Source organism: Prunus dulcis, chromosome 4, assembly GCF_902201215.1.
Source record: "Prunus dulcis chromosome 4, ALMONDv2, whole genome shotgun sequence".
NCBI lineage: Eukaryota > Viridiplantae > Streptophyta > Magnoliopsida > Rosales > Rosaceae > Prunus > Prunus dulcis.
The window spans coordinates 2,161,517-2,174,347 of NC_047653.1; the positions used below are offsets into that span (position 1 = coordinate 2,161,517).

Below are 12,831 nucleotides of genomic sequence, written 5' to 3' on the forward strand. Positions count from 1 at the left end.
TGAATGAGAGTGTACGTTGGGATCATTTGGCATTTTGGTCATTGCAGATGAAACTGTTAATGAGCTAATCCATAGTGATCATTTTCTAAAGGCTTTTTATCACAAATGGTCCCTGAGGTTTGCCACTTTATAACCTTTGGTCCTTTATGTTTTTTTTTTGACATTAGTCTCTTATGTTACATCGCACCCATCAAAATGTTCCTGCAGTCACATTCCATCCACAAAGGTCATCAAATCCAGTCACGTGAGGTCACGTGCAGAGTTAAAATTGTCAAAACACTCCCCCTTCGACCTAACCCACCCCTCAAAACCCATTTCCCTATATTTTCTTAGGTTTTTGGATTCATTAACTGCTCTATATAAGAGAAAATTGCTAGATATCCATTCATTCCATTTCATAACAGCAAGCATCTTTAACGAGTGCACAACAATGGCTAACCGAAGAGAAGAAGCAGGGTTCGAAGCACCAACTAAAGGAGAGGACGACCAAGTCGTGGCTATGCTTGTTAGACACATGGTATCTCTGGAGGAGTAGCTGCGTGATGTTCTATATAAGGAGAAAAAGCTTTGGATTGTGCTGGTTCTGTCATGGATTTATTTTTCTATGTTTTTGGCATGAGAAAAAGCTTTGGGATGTTCAGTAATGGAGTCTGTGTAGTTTGGGATGTTGAGTAATGGAGTATGTAGTTTGGGATGTTTTATTTTGTGGTTGAAGGAATTGTAAGTTGTGGTATGTGTTTTGTATTTTGTGGTGGAAGGCCATTTTAGGTTGATGTAGGTGGATGTATTTAGGGCTTAACAGTGGCTGTATTTAGGGTATGACAATGGTTGTTTGAAGTACATCTTGTGGTAATGAATGAAATCTATTTAGATTTGAAAATATGTTGGTTTTTAAGCAACTAATTAGGTGTATGTTATAAATTGAGGTAAAAAAAGAAAAAGAAAAAAAGAATGCAAGGATCCCAACAAGGCAAATTGAATTATCCCAAATTCAATGATCCTAAATGCTTAAAAACCTAAACAACATGAACAATATCAAATGCTTGGTTTCCCAAATGCTTAAACAAGAACAATAGTAACCTGAACAATATCCATTCCCATTAGTTTAACTTATTCATGAACAACATAAGTTCTTATACAAAATGTCATCTTAAGAACATTAGTTCACATAAAAAGCTCCCATATAAAGTCATTGCAAAAACTACCACCCTAAACTATTTTTTCTTCACATCAAAAGCTATCAGTTCTATCAGTTCTCCAACATCAAAAAATATCTAAACCAATGGATATGTTAACTGCCATCCAAATTCACATCAAAAGCTGACACCCTAAACCCTTTCTTCTTCCAATTTCCTATCAACTCTCCATGCTCGTCCCCTTTGAGCTGGAAACTTCAATCTTCTTTTTTGGAGTGGAGGTGCTAAGACTTGTTGTGATGAAGAAGGCTGTGAAGTTGAAAATTGTTGATGTGATGAAGATGGTTGTGAACTTGGAGTTGAACGTGGAAGTTGTGAATTAACCCTTGTAGCTGAACTTTGAGGTTGTGAATTAACTCTTGAAGTTGAACTTGCTTGCCTCATCTTGCCTCCTCTTGTAACTTAATTAGAAAATGAAAAAACTTATACAAAATTGGCATAATATAATACTAACACTAATATTGACCCAAAAAAAAAACTCAAAATGATAAAAAGTAACCTTTAACTTCCGTGTCCTTTGCCTAACTTGAGCACTTTGAGGTTGCAAACCAAATCACAAGATTAGTACTTAATTAAGTACATCACATTTTTAAGAACTTGAGCACTTTGAGGCTGCAAACCAAACCAAATTAATACTTGTTTTTTTGAGGATGTCCCACATGTTTTCTTGTTGTGGCCCTCTTGGCCACATTTAGTGCATTTGAACTTGTCATAAACCCACCTCCTTAGTTTGTTTCCTGATGTGGGAGCTGGTGGCTCTTCTTGCTCTCTAATTCGCTTCTTTCTTGGCCTCCCAACTTGCTTCTTAAACACAAGAGGTAGCAAAGGGTGAGGACCATATGTTGTCCACTTGATCCATGCTAGGCATTGGTGATATAATAGGGTTATAACACTTGAGATAAGCATCCTTCTTGTAGTAGTCATGTACATAGTCATAAGGGTCTTGCTTTCTTCTAAAAATGCAACAAATTGCATGAGGACATGGTATTCCACAAAGTTGCCATCTCCCACAAAAACATGATTTTGTTCCTAGATCCACAACATATTGTCCTCCATGCATGTTTGTCACTTCATACTTTATATCCCCAGATAATATTGGATTGCAATATCCAGCCTCAAGCTTATTTTTCTCAACAATTTTCTCAATCCTTGGACTAACTGACCTTTTCCACTTCCAAGCAGCAACCCTCATGTTTTCCATCCTCACCATGAGATTAGTCCTTATAGCCTCAAGCATTCCAAGAATTGGTTTACCCCTTGCCTTCAAGATGGAGGCATTGAAAGCTTCACACAAGTTGTTTAGCAAAATTTCACACTTATAATGTTGTTTGAAGTGTGATCGACCCCAATGTTCAGCTAATTTTGGATGGAGCCACTTCCAAGCTTCCTCTCTTTCTATTTTCAGCCTTTTCATATGACATTGCCACCAAGGTTTAGTTGTTGCCCTAGCTGCATCCTACAAAATTTTCTTCAAACACAAGCTAGAATGTGAAGCCTTGAAATTGTTGTAGAAGTGCCTTACACAATGCCTATGTTTGGCATTAGGAATCAAATCAGCAAGGGCAAGTCCTAACCCATTTTGTTTGTCTGATATGAAAGCATAAGCATGCCCATTTTCAATGCCTAAATCTGCCCATTTTCAATGCCTAAATCTACTATCAAATTTTGGATGAACCATTCCCACATATCTTTGTTTTCTATCTCCACAACAGCATAAGCTATAGGGAACATTCTATTCTTCCCATCAATCCCAACAGCTGCCAATAACTGTCCTGGATGTGGTCCCTTAATAAAAGCCCCATCCATACCTATAACGGGCCTCCATCCCTCTTTAAAACCTCTCTTGCATGCTTCCAAACATATGTACAACCTATGAAATCTTTTGTTCTTACCATCCATTTCAGTTTTAAGCAAGATTGTGCTTCCTGGATTTCCCTTCTTCAACTCCTCACAATAGTCATGCAATTTGTGGAATTGGTCCACAAAATCCTCTTTGTTTAATTTTGTTGCCTTTTGCCTAGCTCTATAAATTTGTTGTTCAGAAGGTTCCATCCCAAAATCCCTTTTAACTGCAGATGTGAAACCTTTAATAGACCAATCCGGATCTGCCCTTAGCTCATAAGCATACCTCTCAGCCAAAAATGCAGCATTAAGCCAAAATATCTTTTGATCCATTGAACGTTCATGCTCCAAATTCATTGTTTTGATGACCAAAGTTGGTGAGTCATCAATTCTTGATGCATATATTACAAAGGGGCAACCTTTCTCACAAACAGCCTTCACTCTTCTCTTATCATTCTTAACAAACTAGACTTTTCTCCTTAACTTGCAAGTGTAGAGCACCACAACCTCTTTGAATTGAGCTTTATTGGGAAAGTGCATACCAATATCAAATATGGGATCCTTCAGCATAGACTTTCTTCTCCATTGTCGAAAGTTGGGAACATGCCTCCTTTTGCTTGCCACTGCATCATCTTCCTCAGAATCTTCACACTTATTTTTGCTATGAAGCCCCTTAGAGTTTTGAACCTCGTCTGAGATCTCTCCAGCACAACCCATCTCTTCAGGCTCATCTTCAACTGGATTATCCACATGTTCTTCAAAGACTGTGTCATCAATATCAACCTCTTCAGTCTCTCCTATTTGCTCATAGTCACTATCTATGAAATCTGGATCAAGTGGATCATCTTCATATGTTTCATCCTCACTTTGTTGCCCTTCATCCAGGTGAAATTCCCCTCCTTGCCCTTCCTTTTGTACCTAAGAAACCCCTTTTTTCCATTCTCCATGCTTCTCATTAAGAAGTTCCTCTTGTTGCTAGTCAAGAGTACCATGATTCCAATCAGTAAAAACATCATCCCAATTCAAAGATTGGGCCACATGAACCTCATGTTCCAATGATACTTCATTGTCCCATGTGTTATTTGACATATGTTTCATATTTACTCCTTGCTCTATAACAACATAGAGAGACACAATTTTTTCCTTGGGTATGGCAGCAACCATGTTCAACACATGTTCATCATTGAGTAGTGCATTAAAATCCCCATTCTTTATCTTGTAAAAAAAACCTATGTCATCCCCTGTATGTCCTGCTAGTTTGGCAATCCTCACAAGTTCAATCCATGACAGTTTATCTCCATCTACGTGGTCTGCAAATACAACCTCTCCTCCCACATATTTATCTTTGCTAACTACTTTCTTGAATTTGCCTCCATGGTGAATCTCAATAGTAAATATATCAATATATGTTAACAATAATATTCAATAAGCTTTTGTTTTTACTTAATTTACTATGCATATAGTAATAACAGACCTAACAATATACTATTCACTTCTATAATAAATACACATGTACACAGGGTATTGACTTATATACATACAAACAAACAACAACACATGTAGTAAACTACCAATATACAAATGCAAGAAAACAACAAAAGGCTCCCACCAATTATTAAACAAACAATTTCAGCATTTGAATATGATACAAACTCTGCAAAATGTTAGACAAACATGGACCACATCCGTGCAAAAAGCAAGACAAACAAGCATAAAGAAAACTCAATATCACTATCAAAATACGAATTCAGCTGCTACACGTGCAAACAACAACTTTTATTAAAACCGACACTTTTAAAAAGCCAACGAAGATACCTTTATACTTGGGTTGCTTTTCCCCTTTCCGAAACACTTCTTCAGGCTCTTCCTCCATCACTATTCAGAGATTCTGATTTCTGTTGTGATTTTGACTTCACGAAAGAAAGCTAATCAACTTTTCATATAAATCCCTAGAAACACCCAATTTTTCTTCTCCCTTGCAACCTTAAATTGAGAGGGACCTTTGGCAGTAGAGAGAGAGAGAGAGAGAGAGAGAGAGAGAGAGAGAGAGAGCAATGGAAATCGAGGGAAACGGGTTGTGAAGGGTGGGTTAGGTCGAAGGGGGAGTGTTTTGACGATTTTAACCCTACACGTGACCTCACGTGATTGGATTTGACGACCTTTGTGGACGGAATGTGACGGCAGGACCATTTTGATGGGTGTGATGTAACATAAGGGACCAATAATGTCAGAAAAAAAAACATAAAGAACCAAAGGTTATAAATTGGTAAACATCATGGACCATTTGTGATAAAAAAACCTTTTCTAAATTGTTGGGTGTTGTAGGATCATCATTCAATTCTGATTAGCGGTTTTAATGAGGCCACAAATTATATTTCTTATATCTTAATTAGTTGATTTATAAAAATAAAAACATGCAATGTTTACAATGTCCGGCATTCCTTTGGTAACTTATTTATGTATGTAAAAACACAAGTAAATTATATATGTGTCTTATTTCTAACCTTCAAAGTATCTTACCTATAATTTAGATAAATATATATATTACAAAGTCAAAAAAAATTATTACCTATAATCTAGGTATACATAAAAGAAAAACTATTTATTTGTTGTAGTTTGTGACTTATAGAATTAGATCATGACTTGAAAGAAGATCGATGCGATTAACCAAAACATATATAAAAAAAGTCGATACCATGGCTACATAGCAAAAAGAAAATGGCTCCCTAATAGACCATGGGCTTTGTGATTGGGGCGAACTCCATGTATGTCTGAATCTAAGTAGCCCTATTTGCTAAGACGGTGACTTCCCTTTGAATATCAACTCCTAACTTTATTATTTCGTTATATCAAATGTACAAACTGCATAACCTGGAGAACATTAAATTTGTTTCCCTTATTTAACTCAAGGGTAAAATGGGTATAGAGAATTAATAAATAACCTATATCGGAAAAATAAAATATGCGGATCATACATAATAACAACTATACTTTTGGACCCAAACAAAGAGTAAGAAGTTACTCAAATTAGCTTTATGCACTTTACATCTGTGTTTATTATTTTTTTCTTTTTCCAGGGGACGAGTGGCATCAAGCTCAATACGCACAAGGGAGGGACTACCTTGATGAGTGATTTACAGTTGCAACATTCCGATATGGATTCGTGAGCCTGAATGTTTGTTTGATCTCATTGTGTGTTTGATTATATTGGAAAAAATACCACAGGGGACAGTTCTGGGAGATACTTACTAGTCCTGCTTCAACAATAATTTATATGAGAAATTGTGGCTCCCCATGTAAATCATAAGCAAAAGCGCCTCATAGCAGCAAAGAAGAAACAGTGTGGTGCAAAAGAAAAGTCTAAAATAAACTTTAACTTAAGAACAATATGTGCATAAAGTTAATTCCAAATGATATGATGTTACATGCACACGCTAATTATCGGACTAGTCTAGCATTCTTGCAGTTATTTAGAGGAGTGCAAGCCCAAGATGCTACACGTTGCATAAAACTTCTACCAACTTCGTTCTTGGTATACCAAACAAAATAAGAGACGCACCAAATTCCTCAAATAGAATCCACGGTAGAGCTTGAACTTCACTGTGTAAGTAGAAAACTTTTTTTGATACGGAAAAGGGAAATTATAAGCAGAAACCTCGAAGTAAGTTGATCATATAGAATATACGTGTGGGCATATTTTATGATTAAGTAATTAAAAGATAAGAATTTTTTGTGTGTGCTAAAAATAAGAAAAAAAAAATTAAGTGGATAGTATAAGTAGGTATGATACATTTAACCAACAAAAAAAATAGTACGTACGACATATTACTATTATTATTATTATTATTTTTTATTATTATTATTATTTTATTATTATTATTATTATTATTATTACATACACATATACTATAATGAGTCAAAGTGGCCTAAGCCATACTATGTTTTAAATGCAAAAAATGAGTACAGCCGAACGGCTATACTATTTTTTAAAAATTCAAAAAAATAGTATAGCCGTGTGGCTATACTATTATATATATATATATATATAAAGGCCGGTCCATGGCCTAAGGCCACGTGTCAAGGAGGCCTAAGGCCACGTGTCAAAGAAGTAAAGCCATACTACTTTTTTAATGCAAAAAAGGAGTATAGCCGAACGGCTATACTATTTTTTTAAATTCAAATAAATAGTATAGCCGTACGGCGATACTATTATATATATAAAAAGGCCGGCCCATCGCCTAAGCCCACGTGTCAAAGAGGCCTAGGCCCACGTGTCAAAGAGGTAAAGACATACTATTTCTTAAATGCAAAAAAGAAGTAGAGCCGAACGGCTATCCTATTTTTTAAAATTCAAATAAATAGTGTAGCCATGCGGCTATACTATTATATATATAAAAAGGCCGGCCCATGGCCTAAGCCCACGTGTCAAAGAGGCCGAAGCCCACGTGTCAAAGTGGCCTAAGCCATTTTATGTTTTAAATGCAAAAAATGAGTACAGCCGAACGGCTATACTATTTTTTTAAAATTCAAAGAAATAGTATAGCCGTCCGGCTGTACTATTATATATATAAAAAGGCCGGCCCATGGCCTAGGCCCACGTGTCAAAGAGTCCTAAGGCCACCTGTCAAAGAGGTAAAGCCATACGATTTTTTAAATGCAAAAAAAGAGTATAGCCGAACGGCTATACTATTTGTTTAAATTCAAATAAATAGTATAGCCGTGCGGCTGTACTATTATATATATATATATATATATATATAAAGGCCGGCCCATGGCCTAAGCCCAAGTGTCAAAGAGGCCTAAGCCCACGTGTCAAGGAGGTAAAGCCATACTATTTTTGGATTGCAAAAAAGGAGTATAGCCCAACAGCTATACTATTTTTTTTAAATTCAAATAAATAGTATAGTCGTGCGGCTATACTATTATATATATAAAAAGGTCGGCCCATGGCCTAAGCCCACATGTCAAAGAGGTAAAGACATACTATTTTTTAAATGCAAAAAAGGAGTACAGCCGAACGGCTATACTATTTTTTTAAAATTCAAAGAAATAGTATAGCCGTGCGGCTATACTAAAAAGGCCTGCCCACGGCCTAAGCCCACGTGTCAAAGAGGCCTAAGCCCACGTGTCAAAGAGGTAAACTCATACTATTTTTTTAAATTGAAAAAAATAGTATAGCCGGTTGGCTATAGCATTATAAATATAAAAAGGCCGGCCCCTGGCCTAGGCCCACGTGTCAAAGAGTCCTGACCCCACGTGTCAAAGAGTTAAAGCCAAACAATTTTTTAATGCAAAAACGAGTATAGGCCCCCGGCTATACGTTTTTTTTGAAATTCAAAAAAATAGTATAGCCGCTTGGCTATACTATTATATATATATATACGTATATAAAAAGGCCGGCCCATGGCCTCGGCCCACGTGTCAAAGAGGTAAAGCCATACTATTTTTAAATGCAAATAAAGAGTACAGCCGGCCGGCTATACTATTTTTTAAAATTCAAATAAATTGTATAGCCGTGCGGCTGTACTATTATATAAAAAGGCCGGCCCATGGCCTAAGCCCACATGTCAAAGAGGCCTAAGCCCACGTGTTAAGGAGGTAAAGCCATACTATTTTTTAAATGCAAAAAAGAAGTATAGCCGAACGGCTATACAAAAGTAAGAAGCGCAAAGAGATTTGCCCTTACGGAAACTACAAACACTACTACGGCTATCGAGTAATTAATCCCCTACCCGCCACTTTTTTCCTTTTTGAGTATTCTTATTGCTCTACTTGGTTTTCCAGAAAGCTTTGGCTAGTCAATAACTAAAAATGCGACATTTTTGTGTTCCTTTTCTTTTAAGTAGATATGCAGGGTTAGTGGTTGATTGAATTTACGGGCACCCAAGTAGGTGCTTTTGTAAGTTTGATTGAAACATGGCATTTAATTTGAAGTTACTGGGGCTGTGTTCTGGATTTTTAATGCATTGCATGTTTTAAGCTTCTGGGTCGTTGGATTGAGTTTATGCATATTATTTGGACCTTTTCTGGAAAGGTATCCTGGGCTAAGTCTTGCCCATGATTTATTATTCATTGTGACCCAAAGTATTTGAGATAATCAACTTATAAAAGTCACTGATAAGTTATAGTTTCGGTCATTCTTCAGTCTGTAATTTTATAACAGTCTCAATGCTCTCTCTCTCTCTCGCTCTCTCTACAACAATGTGAAATCTTATTGCCTTCATATGATATTTTAGATTGGTCAAGAACTGGAGGAAGATCCTAGATTGAAGGTTTTCAAGAAGGAATGGTTCCAAGGCAAGGATTGTCTCGACATTGGCTGCAATTCTGGAATTATGACCATTCAAATTGGTACTTACTTTTCAGTTAAAATCATATTTGAAAATTTATTTTACGAGTTTTCTGATTATGCTTTATTGTCTCTTCTTCTTTTCCTAAACAAATGAAAGTAATCAATGCTTATATAATTCCATAGTCCCAGTCAGGGTACATGTAGTGAATTTCTTAGTTTTGTCTAGTTAGGCCTCTTTGTAGTTGTCGTTGAGATACTTTATTTATGTATGTGGTTCTCACAGTGGTATTAACATGTTTATGTACTTATATACAGCCAAAAAATTCTGCTGCCAGAGCATTCTTGGAGTTGACATTGACGCCAGTAAGATTCTAATCATGATCTGATATATGTTTGTGAAATTACACAGAAGTTGAAATATAAAGTTTTCTTCTATCTGTTAAATATAGTTCGAATTGTTGATATAATGTATAATGTTTTCTAAGCTCTTGTTGGCATGAGATTTAGGATGTAGAATTATGATATTATCTCTCATGCACAGTATTGCATGCTAACACATACACACACACGCATGAACATCCACATATATGTATATGCATGCTATTCATTTTACATATCTCTACAAGTTATTCTTAGCTTACTAGTGCAATATTCCCTAGGTACTAAATTTATGTTGGACTATGCAGTAACATGTCATGTGGGTGCCTGACACCTTGAAATTGAACTTGAACTTGAAAGACATGGTTCAGATGATGTGTCTTTATATGTGATATCTGGCATTATGGCATAGTTTGAGCTTATAATTTATAAAGACCACAACAGATGCCCATTTGAAAAGAATGAAAACTTCATTGGGTTGGGATGCAGTTTGGCATCCTTCGCTCTGTGTGTGTGATCAGACTCAGCTTTTACACTACTATTTATCTAATTAGCCCAAATCTTAGTCAATTTGGCTACTTAAGTTCAGGCTAATTGGGTTAATATGAACTCTATTAGTAGTATTGATTTTGGTTCTCCAATCTGTAAACAGGTAGAATGTTGATGTGATGACTGTTTTAGGCATCAGGGGTTTCTTTTTGTGTTTTTTTGTATTGGTAGTCATAGATAATGTAGGTTTCATTACCTTCCAGATCAAATTCAGGATGCATACTGGCACATCAGGAAATTTTTGAAAATGGAGGATGCTAGAAAGGTGCCTGGAAAGTCTTCTAAGTTGGAGGATGCAAATGGTTCAGAGAGCAGTATCAAAGGTTCATTAAAGGAAGAGAGGAAGGAGATCCCAAGGAATTGTTGTGCTGAGGAGAAAAATCGGCTTGACATAGTATCTTTCCAAAAAGAAGATTTTGTTAATACTCGTGATCCACCAAAGAAGCATTATGATACCATTATTTGGTAAGCTCCTCCTTGTTCTTGGTTAATATGTTTGTTTCAGTCCTATTAGGAAAAGCATGTGGAAACTTGCTATGATGTGTGCAGGCTTTCAGCTATATATATAAGAAAAAAAGTTGACTTATATTCCTTAAATTTGACTGTAACCTTTCTCATAAATTTTTTTGACTAGAACTTTTCAGTAACTGAACGAGATTACCAAACGAGAACAACATAAAGTATAGATTGCTAATCAGATCACTGTCAGAGACAAACAGCTCCAAATTATCTAAGTCATCGGAATACCATTGAGTTTTGAAATTTCAGATTATTTTTTTTTTCTTTTCCTTTTCCTAAGTCTAAGAAGCTGTAACCAGGTATGTCTATCCATAAGCACTGAATAGTAAAACGCTAAGAACAAGAATCTATTGTGAGACAATTGGTGGAATCCCCACTGGCCATACAAATATTTAGGAAAAGCCATTATCGTTACCCAGGTTTTTTTAAGTCTGCCTGTAATAATTGAACTCTAGTGAAAGTGACTCGCTTTCCTCTATCTTATAGATTGAAGTTGTAGTGGGTTTCTATTAATATATTTTGGGAGAAAAATTGCGTCATGATGCTTGCCTTTTCATATGCAATTACAAGCTCTCATTTGCTAGTTCAATTTTACTTAGCCTTACTGTGTTGCTTGGTTGTAATATTTATTTCTCTCCTGAAATACAGTTTGAGTGTAACAAAATGGATTCATTTGAATTGGGGTGATGATGGATTGATTGCATTATTTACAAAGGTTTGGAGGCTACTAAATCCGGTAATTGTTATAACTGTTGCTTTACCATTCATTTCCTTTCCGTTCTTCTTTTCTTGTCTGCTGTCAACTAACCATGGAATTTTAGTTCAAGATAATCTTCATTTATAGCATTCCCCTGTTACAAGATGGCCTTGGGCAAAAAGTTTGAGGAATTCTTCTTCTTGTGAGCAGGGTGGAATTTTTGTGTTGGAACCTCAACCTTGGAAGTCATATGAAAATAATTACAAAGTTTCTGAGGTAACCTTTTTCTTTGCAGCTCTGAGTTCACAGCTATTTAATCACTACTAAATCAGTTAACAAGTCAGAAAGCTTTTCGATTAAGTACTTTATGACTTGAAATTTTCATTGCTTTACTAAAATTAGGCCTAAAGAATATTTTGTCCCATTGTGCAGACAACCAGAACCAATTATAAAAATCTTAAGTTCCATCCGGAATATTTTCAAGACTTACTTCTGGACAAGGTATGTTACAATCTTCTTATAGTTCAAATTCAGGATGAAGTGGCAATAATTTTTTGGGCATTTTCCCTAACTATTTGGTTGAGATCCTGGTATACCTGACATTTAACATACGTTTACAGATTGGATTTAAAACAGTGGAGAATGTCACTTCCGGCGTGTCGGGCAGCAAAACTGGATTCAACAGACCAATTTTAGTGTTCCGCAAATGACTTAGCCTGGTAATGTACGAGGAGCAGGGTTGAGTGTTGATCCGAAAAGGAGGCGTAACTCAGACAATGTTGGCCGCATAGGTGCACTTTTGGTGGGAACCTTGACAATGTAGCCACAGATGTGCGTCTCTTACATTGGAAAGAATCAATGGGAACCCTGACACCATGTGTCAATTTTGTCAAGTGTTGTAAGAATCATACAGGCAAAAGAATGGAATACGTCCTGTCCCAATCTTGTAGTTGCTTCTAATACTGTACATATATACGTTATGATGCAATGCAATAGTGGTTACCAAATTTGTGAAGGGTAAGTTAATTTCCGTACTCTACATACAATTCTGCATTGATCTCCGCCTTCCGACCGGCGACCAATATGATTAAGGAAAACAAGGTTTTTACTGCTTAATATTGAAGCTTAAGATGTAATGTTTGACCTTGGTCAACAGAAGAAAAGGTATCCCTCTGCATGAACTGTAAAGAAAACGTAACCCACATTAGGTGAATAAATGCTATGCTATGCCAGTGGGTATTTGCTCGTATTTATTTCCCATTTATCATAATTTTTCCATTAACCGTTTCTTCTCACCCCCTACTAGTTAAGTCACTGTCTTTCTTTGACCTCGTGTTGTAACGTTTTGAGATAATACT

The 12,831-nt window shown here is 36.2% G+C and overlaps 2 protein-coding genes across 2 annotated transcripts; one reads left to right on the forward strand and one right to left on the reverse strand.

The window, feature by feature from the left end:
- Positions 1–2,001: 2,001 nt before the first annotated feature.
- On the reverse strand, positions 2,002–2,610 carry LOC117624186. Its single transcript, XM_034355328.1, has one exon. The coding sequence runs from the start codon at positions 2,608–2,610 to the stop codon at positions 2,002–2,004; it is 609 nt and encodes a 202-aa protein (XP_034211219.1).
- A 3,164-nt stretch (positions 2,611–5,774) lies between these two features.
- On the forward strand, positions 5,775–12,183 carry LOC117624189 (probable RNA methyltransferase At5g51130). Its single transcript, XM_034355331.1, has 9 exons — positions 5,775–5,803; positions 8,670–8,754; positions 9,275–9,389; positions 9,646–9,693; positions 10,461–10,722; positions 11,425–11,512; positions 11,684–11,749; positions 11,906–11,974; positions 12,094–12,183. The coding sequence occupies exons 1-9, from the start codon at positions 5,775–5,777 to the stop codon at positions 12,181–12,183; spliced, it is 852 nt and encodes a 283-aa protein (XP_034211222.1).
- The last annotated feature ends 648 nt before the right edge of the window (positions 12,184–12,831 follow it).